This window comes from Physcomitrium patens, chromosome 2, assembly GCF_059467195.1.
Source record: "Physcomitrium patens ecotype Gransden chromosome 2, ASM5946719v1, whole genome shotgun sequence".
NCBI classification, from domain to species: Eukaryota; Viridiplantae; Streptophyta; class Bryopsida; order Funariales; family Funariaceae; genus Physcomitrium; species Physcomitrium patens.
In genome coordinates, this window is record NC_143411.1 from 6,992,841 (window position 1) to 7,004,040 (window position 11,200).

Consider the following 11,200-nt stretch of genomic DNA (forward strand, 5'->3'; position numbering starts at 1 on the left):
AATCGGAACCTGGACTTTTGCAATGGCAATGAGATCCAGCGGCCAAGTATTAGCAACCAACCCAATCCATACTTCCCCTAATCTCAATTCCTGGTTAGACATACAATCCAACAACGGTTTTCCTATTAGTGTTCCCAGGAAGAAAATGGGTAAAGTAGAAACGTATCTATTTCCGCTCTTGTATCGAGATTTTTTCCAGTCTCGGTTGTATCGACTTAATTAGATTGCATGGTATCAGCACACTGCGCCTTGAGACGCGTAGACTGCATTGGTGTATCCGCCCTTCCTTGTGGCGTCTCCACGTCTGTGGTATCCCCACACTAGTGCTGGCAAAGCATGGCAAAAGTGGTCCCTCGCTTTGCATTTCCACTTTGCACTATATAACTTACTCTGTGCCTGTAACTGAAGCCTTAACTGTGTAGCATTGAAACCTTAAACCTTCACAAGCATTCTTGGCTTTCCAAATAACATCTACCGAGGCATTTCTGTTTTATTTCTTTGGTTTTTTTTTCTCTCACCAGCAGGAGAAAAACGGTTGCTGCTGCTGCTGCTGCTGCTGCTGCGAATGAGTCTTGGTTTTTTTCGTTTGTGAGTTGGGTCGTTGAGTGACGTTCGGCAACATGGATAATGCCAAAACCAAGGCCAATGATTTGTACTACCGGGCGCAGCAAAATGCGCCACTCAACCGAAGGCAGGTGCTAGGATTGGTTACCATCCTCGTCGCGGTGGGTACTGTCATCACCATTGCAGGCCTCACGCTGACTGGCACCACCATTGGCTTCTTTCTGTCATTGCCCGTGCTCATTTTCTTCAGCCCTATTCTCGTCCCGCTGGCAATTTTTGCGTTTTTCGCTATCAGCAGCCTGTTGGGTTTCGGCGGTTTCGTCTCCTTCGCTGTCTGGGTGTACAAATACTACAAGGGTGGTCACCCTGTGGGCTCCGATCAGGTTCGTAACTATTTCCCTTTGAACCTTTGCTTCTGTGTAAATCTTGTGGGTATATCCAGTTTATGTCCGATCAGTCCTTCGGGGTATACTTGTCTGTAGTGAGTTTCTTTTCATATTTTATTCCGAGTAACGAGACCCAGTAGTTTTTGGAGAATGCTGCTTTGCTCAGCTCTTTAGCCAAGTTTGTCGCAGTAGAGAAAATGAAAAATGCACGTAATTTACCTTACGTGTGAAGTTCCAGTATCAATTGACAGCCTGGGTCCTTTCATATTAGTCAAACTGGACCGAACGTAGTGTTCGGGTTGCGCTCGTTGTCACCCGAGCTGCCACTCCATTGCATCATTTTGATGTTCGGTCGGGGACATGGGTTGGGCTCTGTCGTCCTTCGCGTTATTTATTTTTGTCACATACCTCTAATTGCGAGTGTTGGAGTCGAGTTGAATGGGAGAAGCGTTGTCTGACTTCGGTGATTCTGTTGTATGAGCACACCACTTCATGAACGAGAGAAAGTTGCTCACATAGTTAAAAATGTGTGCAGGTTGACGCTGCACGTTACCGTATCGCGGAAGGCGCAAAAGAGGTCAAGGACAGGACGTATGCTGCTGCGAGAGACGTCCAGGGATATGTCGCCAGCAAAACCGATACCAGCGTCGCGGCTTAGAACCATCAGCTAGACGAGTTTAATAATTACGAGAAAAGGCATACGGCCCCATTGTTCATAGCTGTTCAACAATTTTGTGAAATTGTGTGATTGTGTTATTGTGTGAAATTGTGTGATTGTGTTATTGTGTGAAATTGTGTGATTGTGTTATTGTGTGAAATCGTGCCTGTGTGTTCCAAGTTGTGCCAGTATGTGTTGTGTGCATTACCTCGGAATATTCCGGACTGTATTAATTTGGATCAATACCAAGTTGTGACGTTAAAGTTGAAGATTTGGTCGTAGTACGTCGAGAATTTTGCCGTCCGAGAACTAACTGTTTTTTTTGTGGATTCAGTACTGTCCTGAGCCGAACTCTAACCTGATGAAGGTGTAATAGAGAGAAACCTGAACTATTGCAGTACGTTATATTATGTTAAGGTCGGTTATTGAATGGCTGTTTGATGTATTGTAACAGCCTAGTCAAAAATGAACCTGAAAATAGTAAAATTAAGCGTATTATTAGCTGTCGGAAGTAAACCAGTGTAACAACCACCAAATCTTTCGATAACTAACTGACCCCATTTCCGACTAAAAGAGCACGCTCGATATTGGCTAGCTCTTTGAAATGTGCATGAGAAGCATTTCAATTGCGTTCTCTGACTGGTGCTGAAAACAGCAATCAAGTGAAAGCTAATAAGCTGCTGGAATTCAAGTCGATAGGCTCATAACTATATTGCTGAAAATTTTACATCATTGTTTTCACCTCTTTAGATGTTGCCTACTTATACATACGCATCAACAGTCACAAGTATGTGACTAACAAAACTTTACACTTTTGCCTGTATTGTCTCGCTAGATGCTAAAACTTACCCAAGTCACATACCTCCTGCCATCAATTTATGTGGATTTGCATAACTTGGCTTACTTGGCTTACAACCTGGAAAACAGATGGGCGCATCGTACTGGGACCCTAATCGCTTCGGGTAGTATTTAAATTAAATATTTTCTCAACATAATTTACAAATTGAAACTGAGCAGAATCCTGAAAATACAAGAAAGGAGGTAGTCACTCAGCCTGCCAGCAACTTCTTTTCTGAGGCCGATCTCTTTTTTTCTAAGTCTATACCATGCCAGCAGTTGATAACATTAGATGGCTGTCCAAGCGTATTTCTACAACAGATAATCGCATTCAGCTCCTACAAATGCCTATCGAATCAAATCTGCAGAAGTAGCGACAACTAGAGACGATACATCCTATTTTAAAACACCTCTTATGGTCATGAAATTTAGATTCCAGTAACAAGGCACACTCATTTAAAAAATACGGGTTCAGCTTCACTTACCAATAGCCTTGCGACGTAGTAATAATGTTTTTAAATCCGAAGCGTTAGCTGCGGCTCCCACATACTGATGAACACCATAATATGAATGAAAATGGAAATTTCAAATTCGTTTGTGTGTTCTCCTTTTCAAGTCCGCCCTGCAGAAATAGTGAGTGGGAGTTTTAAATAATAAATAAATAAATAATTCAGTCCATAAAAGTATCAGTAGCACTACATAAAGCTAGCATATCAGAAAATTGGAGGAGAAGAAATATCAACGATTTTCAGTGAAGTGCTTCGGAGGGGTTACGAGGAAAAATCAAGCTGCGACAATGATTTAAAGGATGCACGTCACTCACCTTATAACCATCCCCTAATCCAACAGGGTTCGCATATTCACCATTCCTTAACTTGACACCAGAACCCTCTTGTTCATCGGCTGGACAGCTTGAATTTGCCAACAGATCTGGCTTTGAAGTTGGATTGTCAGCTGTGTTCTTGATGGAACTAAAATTCGAACGACTAAGTGAAGGCGCAATTGAAGACTCAACCATCTGGGGTTGAGATACAGGTTCAACATCCGGATTGACATGTCTTTCAATATCTTCGGCAGTTGTAGCACTGTAATCATTGTCGGCATCACATGTTTTGTTGGTCAAAGGATCAAGCTTACCAGATAACATCTCTCCGTTGCTTATGACCTGGTCTTCTGGAACAAGTGACTCAATGTTTCTGAATATTACCGTTGTATCAGGCACCTTGACGGCAGCGGAAGTCTGTTTACTTTTCTCAAGATCAGTAGTTAAATGGGATGCCACATAATCGTGCTTGCAGTGTACATTTGGTGCACCTAACTCCTCTACAGGGGAATTGTAAGCCTCTTGATTACCATTGCAGGTCATATCCTGCTTAACTGCTTCGTGTCCAGAATCGCAATCACCAGAATCCATACCAGAAGAAACAAACTTAAATGTTGGTGGCACAGTCTCAGGAATTACTCCACCTTCGCTTTCGTGTTGATTGTTCTTCATTGGTTTAGTAAGATTCGAGACCTCGGACAATGAAGTAGAGTCTCCGGCACCTTCGACAGTCTCCGGAACTTGCAGAGTAGATTCTTCAGAACGATTTGGTGAGTCCATTCGTCCGTCTTCTTTGTCTTCGTCATCCTCATTGTCCCCAGTCTGAGGAGATGGGGCGAATTCTGTCATTTGAACAGGATCAAATTCCAATTTCTTGGCAACACTGTAGTCATTGGAGCCAAAAGTAGGTGGACCTAATTCTGCGCTTGCTTCACCCTCAGGAAGTTCACTGTGAATCCCGGCGTTATCCTCGCTAATCTTGGGGATGAGCTCGGCAGAGTCTGCGTGACCTCCAGTGTACATGTCATCCAACACGATGGAGATACCATCCTCACCCGAAAAAGACCCAGGCTGTGTTGAAGTGTCAGCTCCCCTTTCCTCCAAGTGCGGAGTTCCGGGACTTGAAGCAATTTTCAATGGAATCCCAGCAGATTTCAATTCCTCATCAGTAACTTCTGCAGCTGCATTAAAATACTCCTTATAAAAGCCGCTAGTGCAAAATTGCTTCGGTGTGATCTCGCTCTGAGAAGTAAGGCTATCGTCAGGAGTTATCTTACCATCGATATGATGTGATTCTGTACACTCTGCAGCATGTTCTGGTGATCCTATTGTAGATTCCTTCTTTGAGTCCGCTGATTTGATAGATGTATCTGTTGTATCACAGCCTGCCAAGTTCACATCTCTGAGATTTTTACTTTGCTCTGACATTAAGCAGGCAGCAATGTCTCCACTTGAACTAGCACGATTCTGTAAAGCTTTCACCTCAGAACCACGGTTGTAATTGACGTAGTCGCGAGCCATGGGAGAATCCATTGCGTTAAATTCTTTAATTTCAACCCCATGATCATTTCCATTGACTATCATTTCTGGATCAGCAGCCCCTGCATCTAGAAATGACAGTTCCAAAGCATCTGAATCCCCAACCAAGAAATCTGAACCAACTGGGAACTCTGTAAAGATGTCATCAGCGACGTCTCCTCTTCCCTTAACAGACGCTAAAAGATTGTCCATACTTCTTGACGTCCCATTTTCCCAACTTCCTGCGGTAAAGAAAGAGAGTTCACTTTGTCCAGAAGAGAGTGGCAATTTACTGGACTCAGTTCTCAAAGAAAGCCTTTTGCCAAGGGAGCTGAACCTCGATATGGGTTCACTTGACACACTACGGAACTCATCACTGTCAGAAAAATCTGACAAAGTGTCGGGCCCTGCATCAGTAGCAACCTCTGAAACCTTCCGAGAGCCATCAGATCCTGCATCACTAGGTTCAACACCAGTTCTGTTTTCGCCGCCTTCCGATGCGCACGGACTCATCAGATCCTCAAATTCGGCATTTGAGTTTGTGAATGGCATCAGTCCGTCTTTAAAATCTTCTAGTGATTGAACAGAAAACTCCATGGATGGTATGGATTCAAGTTGTCCTGGAGCCTCGGCACTTTTACGACTCAAGGGAGAGAGTCCATTAACCGGGCGAAACCTTCTCAGAGACTTTTGATGAAGGGCAGTGTTCTCTTGTGTACCTCGATCAAAGCCAGATGACTTCGTGCGAGAATCTTCTCTCCCTGATGAAAAGGTGTTCGACTTTGTCCATGTGGGCTTCCGTGACAGTGCTGAATTCGCCCTCCGAAATGATGTGGTCTCTGGTGGTGAATTGTTCTGATGTTAAGAAACAAGACTGAGATTAGACTCTAGGCTGCAATAATCGAGTAGTGCCAAACAATTATCTTATAAGCTAAAGCTCAACCGCGAATTCTGCAAAGATTCAAGAAAGAGGGCTACGACGAAGTCCTTGTTTTAATCTCGAATGAATTCCAATCAGTGGCATAAGTATCTCCTTATTTAGGACCTAACTGCTTGACTTGGCAATTTGCTGCCTAGAGTGTAGCAGGTAATGTGACACTTTGCAAAGGTTTAATTTATGATTCCAAATTAGGAAAAAATTTAAGTATCAAAATGCTTCAATGTTTCAGTAAGTAATTACAAACCATGAAGTGAAAAAGCGACAGTTCTAACTTACCTCGTGCGGAGAGCTGCGTAAACTTACACTCCGCCCTTTGCCAGCCGACTTCGCTGGAGTTTTGTAAGGACCCCCATTCTCCTTCAATAGAGACGGTGCCTTGGCTCCTCGCGCCTTCGGTGACCTATTTCAACATCGAGTTCCATTGACCATCATTGGACAATGAGTACCCAGTTTCAGCCAATCCACTCATCTACCGACTAATTCAAGCCAGGTACAGTGTACTTTTAACCTATGCTATTACGTGCTGTGCTCGATCTGGTCATTCTTGACATAATCCACGAGAACTCGCCGCGAAAGAACAAGCTTAAACAGTCTAAGATGTACATTTGAGTTTTTGAGTTTACCTTAGCCCTGAGTGCGATGCAGACGGGTATAACTTGTTCCGCAGCAAACGCACAAGATCCTCGTGCTTCAAAATCACCCAATCAACAAACACATGTGTGTCAGCAAACATAATGCTCCACACCACCCACCTAGGAGTTTCCAACCCAAGCTATGCAACTGTCCCATTGATTCCTACGAAGCGAAGAGCGCAGACTCTTGCAGCAGCAATTCCAAGCTACATTCAAATTGGCAGCACATATAATTTTCGCATCAAAAGTGGGAATCCATCATCATCTCCATCAAAAAAACCTACAAGAACTCTCTTCACCGACGGCCATCGATCTAAACCACCCCAAAAACGCCAGGAAGGACAAGAACGGATCACTCCCTTCAATCGACTCCACTGAGATTCAAAATGTGCACCTTCACACCCGCCGTTCGAATATTATTCTGACTACATAGCTCCTTCAGCTCTTTGCGAGACTTCTCCTGCAAATATTCCCCCATTCTCAGCTAAACTGTTGTATCTCATCAACTACCAATGCGCCCCCTCGTTCCCCTGCCCTAGCCACCTCCCTTCTTTCCAACTTCCTCTCAATCACAACACCATCATCCACGTAGCGCCGCAACAGCCGAGCGCACACCCTGTCCGCCGGCGCTGCCCTCTCCCCCGCTACTTCGTGCCTTCTTCTTTCCTTTTCCAGTACCGCACCTCCGATTGTCTCAACTGCCGCAACGCCAGCTGTCTTCCTTGGTTTTGTGATGAAACTCGAAGCTCGTCGGCATTCAGTTCGTTCGTGCCTGTTGACAATTTTCAAATCAGCCGCAGCAAGATCCCAGTACATGTGCACATTATCCGCTAACCATTTTCCCAGAATCTTAACGACTCCCACATCGTCATTCAATGCGGCAACCAATGGAAATGGCCGCTTCATCACGACCGCGGCCAGAATGAGCAAGGTAACACACTACCGGCGTACAGGTATCCGTATCTCCATACGAGCAGTCGGTGGCAAACGTTCCCTTTCAAATCCTGCCGAAAACTAACCCAAGGGGACACCGAAATTCACTAGTCGAGGTAAAAGCCAACTGAGCGAATGAGCTAAACTCCAGGCAGGAAAATTAGCTCCGGAATCTTTCCTCTTTCGGCTGGGATGGATAGGCTCAACAATCGCTGGGTATTTCCAAATTCAAAACCTGGATTGAGTAATTGAAATACACAGTTTCGGCAGTTGGAAGGTTCCATCCAAGATTTTTCACGGTCTAAAGAGCCTTCATGTTTACTTTTGTCCGCTTTCTCCAGTCATGAATCGTGTGGACATCGGCATGGAGCCTGGCCCAATGCACACATGCGGGGTTTTGCAATTTGAACTACAGAAGCCAGTGTCCTTGCAATCAATGAAGACGGCTGTGAGACAGGGTGTCTCAGATCCCTATGATGAGCAGGAACCTCGGTGCATCCGCGTCATCAGAGTTGTAAGACGGACGAGTTCGCAACATAATGAAGGACTATGGTAATAATGACAAATCGTGGCTCTTCAAAAGGACGGGAACAGTATCTGAGATTCGCCTACTGACAGCGGTCTTGTTCTGTAGGCGTTTCTATGATTCAATACTCTTAATTCTGAGAGGAGCAGTTGCAGAGAGATACTTGGCGACTGGCAAGCGCCTGCAGCAATGCTCTGCACAACGAGAAGATGCTCACGAGCGTCCCGAACTAGCCGTCCTTTACTCGGAACTTCTGGTACCTTTCTGTCAAAGAGTTTCCGTCGATTTCCTGCACCCTAAAACGAGGTTCTATTTATGACCGAGTTCCTGGAAGGCTCGCGGTGTTGCGTTACAGCTTGAACCTCTCTTCCTGTACACTTCAAACGACCCATTGTGCGGGGCGTGCACAAAATGCTGCAGTCTAATAAAGTAAAAGCGTAACTAAAAGCAAACTGTTGAGCGAAATTCAAGGATATGAAACAGTATTGTCACCATCCATGAGAATGAGGAGTCGTGAACACTATTATCGGGAGAAGGCACTCACTCTACACGATCTCCAGGTAGCAGATCATTTTGAAACGAAGAATAATTACGAGTCCACAAACTTATGCTAATTGGTTGCGATGATTGTGCACAGCGAGGGATTCAAGGGAAGGAAAGGTGATCGAGGACAGACTCGGCTAATCACTCAAATTGAGGCGGACAGGAAAAGCAGTAGAAGACGCCATTGACGAAGAGCGGCACCTCGTAGTTTAGGGCCTCAAACATATCTGCTTGGGTTGGGTGAGATTGCAGTAATCTGGTTCAGAATTCTAGAGTGCAGAAACAGGTGAGAGAGAGAGAGAGAGAGAGAAATTAAAAATTAAATAAAAATAAGTCGTGAGGAAGTAGATTATAGCACCGAATGACGCACCTTAATGTGTATTCTTAGCCAAGCTAAAGAGCTCTTAGGTTGACAGGAAGAAAATTTGAAGAACCACACTTGGAGCTGGGCACTCGAATTTCAAAGGAGAAATATCAATTATCCGGTGCAGAACTAATTCGGTGGCTCCCTGAGTATCGCAGCCTCTTCACACTCTACACAGACACAATTGATCAGATGCCACGCCTACTACAGTCCTTTCTGAAAGTGACCTCGCCTCCACAAGGCTTCTAATGCGAACTGCAACTATTCACCAACTGTCGCACGGGAATCATCTCAGTGTCAAAAAACAGGAAATCTACAGACTGTAGTGATAAAGCGCAAGACGAGCACACCGGCCAGACCTCCGACCCCTGAAGCTGACCCAGCTCAGAGCCCGTGCTCAAAGCCATCAAAGCATAATTTATGTGCACCAGTTGACTACGTTGGACTTGAACAACTTACATTACTAGCAGCCACCGCGTCAACATGGAATACTGACGTTCATAGCTTGAGACCAAGTCAATAGTGTCCACAACACAATACAGCTCAGAATCCGACACAAGTTTAATATATCACAATGACCTTGTCGCGGTAGTTCTTAGTGCCACTCAACACTCTGCACGGATTCTTCATCAATATTCTTAACGAATCTATTCCTAACTCAATCTCGTAGAGACAGCAGGAATCACTTGGCCTCAAGAAAAACACAGCAGGTTCATCTAATTACAATTTGAAGGCAGTTGTGAATAAAATACCTGGAAAATTGCTTCTGGTGAACTTGAGTCTAAGCATACCTACCTCAGTTCCAATAATTGTAAAAAACAAAAACAATTACTAATCGAAGATACAGATAGAAGTCTTTCTGATGTCCAATCCACGACCTTAACTCACACTTCTGACTCAAATCTTCAGTCGAAGAGCATGAACTAATCCGATTTTTCTCAACCGCTTGGCTTCGATCTGCAATTACTAATCGGGAATCAGAGATGTACCAAAGAAACACTATGACAAAGTCTACTGATGAAATTCGATCGTTGAACGCAAACTGCAACAGCTCTGGACACTCGATCACCACTTGCAGGCTCCCTCTTCCGACGATCCTAGACCTTGTGAATCGAGTTTCTACAACGTGTAGGTGAAGGGGGACGATCCGCTAGTAGAAGTAGCTACATTTCAACAAATCACTTCATTCAACAACTGCTGTGAACTCGTCACCAACGGAGCAATTGGAGCCCGCCAGCGATGCTTTGTCTAGCCACCCAAGCTAAAGGGGCCAACCATTTGGCCGGTCGCAACCGCCATTGATTCTGGTGCACAGAAAAGTCACTGAAGCCTCGGTATCACGTCCTCAGAGGCATGTCTAACTGAAATTCCCAGGAATCTTTCGGTCTCTTCACGCCAAGCGGCCGGTTACTGACGGGGGTGGAAATTTCTCAAGGGAACAGACTTCTGCGCATGATCCAAATTCCTTCCAATTTTCGATCACATCCCATTGGTCGGTATCTCTGAGTATTTGGGCCTAGTCTCATCCTTGAACATGGATGCGCGCTTGCCGCAGCGCGACCAAATATCCTGACGCGGGAAAACCAAAAATTCACACCTTTTCCTCTCTATCTCTCTCTCCAATTCTCTACCTCACTTGCAATCGGTCCCACCGGAGCTCGCATGGCGATGTGACGTCGCGTTGGTCGTGGTGGATCGTGCACAATCGTCATCGTCGTCGTCGTCATGGCCCTACCGAAAAAGCTGTGGCGCTCTCGCTCGCCCCTCAGCCCGCTCGCCCTATTTGCCTTTTGCTGTCTCGCGCCTCTTTTCGGGACTGGGCCTCCTGGGTGCCTCGGCTTTTCACCGCGGCCATGGAGCCCGATCGTGAAACCTTCAGCGGAAACTGGTGCCCCCGACGCGGTCATCCATCCGACTGTGTAGTCGACTTCCACACTCCCGCCACGCGGATGTAGGAATAGAATCATTGTCCCATGACTTCAAATTCAAAATCTCATCCTATGCAATACTGATGCTTACGTGTGTATAAATATTATATGCGTGTAAATAGTGAAAAAAGAAGGTCCAAAAGAATGAGGATTCTGGTAGAGGTATAAAGAAGTAAATAAATAAGAGACTGTAATCCATTTTGTGTTTTATAAAGTGGCAATCTCGTTTAGTAATTCAAAAAAACGCAGTGAGATGTTGATTTGTGGCATGTGTAAGTTTGTCGAATTTATTGCTTATTGGTATTTAATTAGTTTGCTTATAATAGAAGTTTTCTTGTTAAACTTGACTATTGATAGCATTGCTGTGAAAGTGTGACAATGAAACTGTAGTTTAAAAAGAGAAGTGGAATGATCAACTTGAATCCATTATGAAATTGGCAGGTTTTTTTCTTTACTTTTTGTTTTCTCCATGTGCATAAAACCAAGTTGCCTTTCACAAGCAAATGCATGTTTATCTAGTGAAGAATACTTCATATATATATATATAT

At 44.6% G+C, this 11,200-nt stretch overlaps 2 protein-coding genes across 3 annotated transcripts; one reads left to right on the forward strand and one right to left on the reverse strand.

Moving 5' to 3' along the window:
- Window positions 1–204: 204 nt before the first annotated feature.
- LOC112294331 (oleosin G) lies at window positions 205–1,716 on the forward strand. The gene is made up of 2 exons (XM_024544640.3): window positions 205–947; window positions 1,486–1,716. Exons 1-2 carry the CDS (start codon window positions 621–623, stop codon window positions 1,606–1,608), a joined length of 450 nt encoding a protein of 149 aa, XP_024400408.1. The 5' UTR covers window positions 205–620; the 3' UTR covers window positions 1,609–1,716.
- A 570-nt stretch (window positions 1,717–2,286) lies between these two features.
- LOC112294301 (uncharacterized) lies at window positions 2,287–10,031 on the reverse strand. Of its 2 annotated transcripts, none has more exons than XM_024544594.3 (8): window positions 9,477–10,031; window positions 8,731–8,894; window positions 6,753–7,130; window positions 6,350–6,414; window positions 6,003–6,126; window positions 3,269–5,641; window positions 2,931–3,067; window positions 2,287–2,629 (listed from the first exon to the last, which is right to left on the reverse strand). In XM_024544594.3, exons 3-7 carry the CDS (start codon window positions 6,834–6,836, stop codon window positions 2,975–2,977), a joined length of 2,739 nt encoding a protein of 912 aa, XP_024400362.1. In that variant the 5' UTR covers window positions 6,837–7,130; window positions 8,731–8,894; window positions 9,477–10,031; the 3' UTR covers window positions 2,287–2,629; window positions 2,931–2,974. The 2 variants fall into 2 exon arrangements, with proteins under 2 accessions (XP_024400362.1, XP_024400370.1); XM_024544602.3 differs by having other exon boundaries at window positions 2,287–2,707; window positions 9,477–9,927.
- Window positions 10,032–11,200: the final 1,169 nt, after the last annotated feature.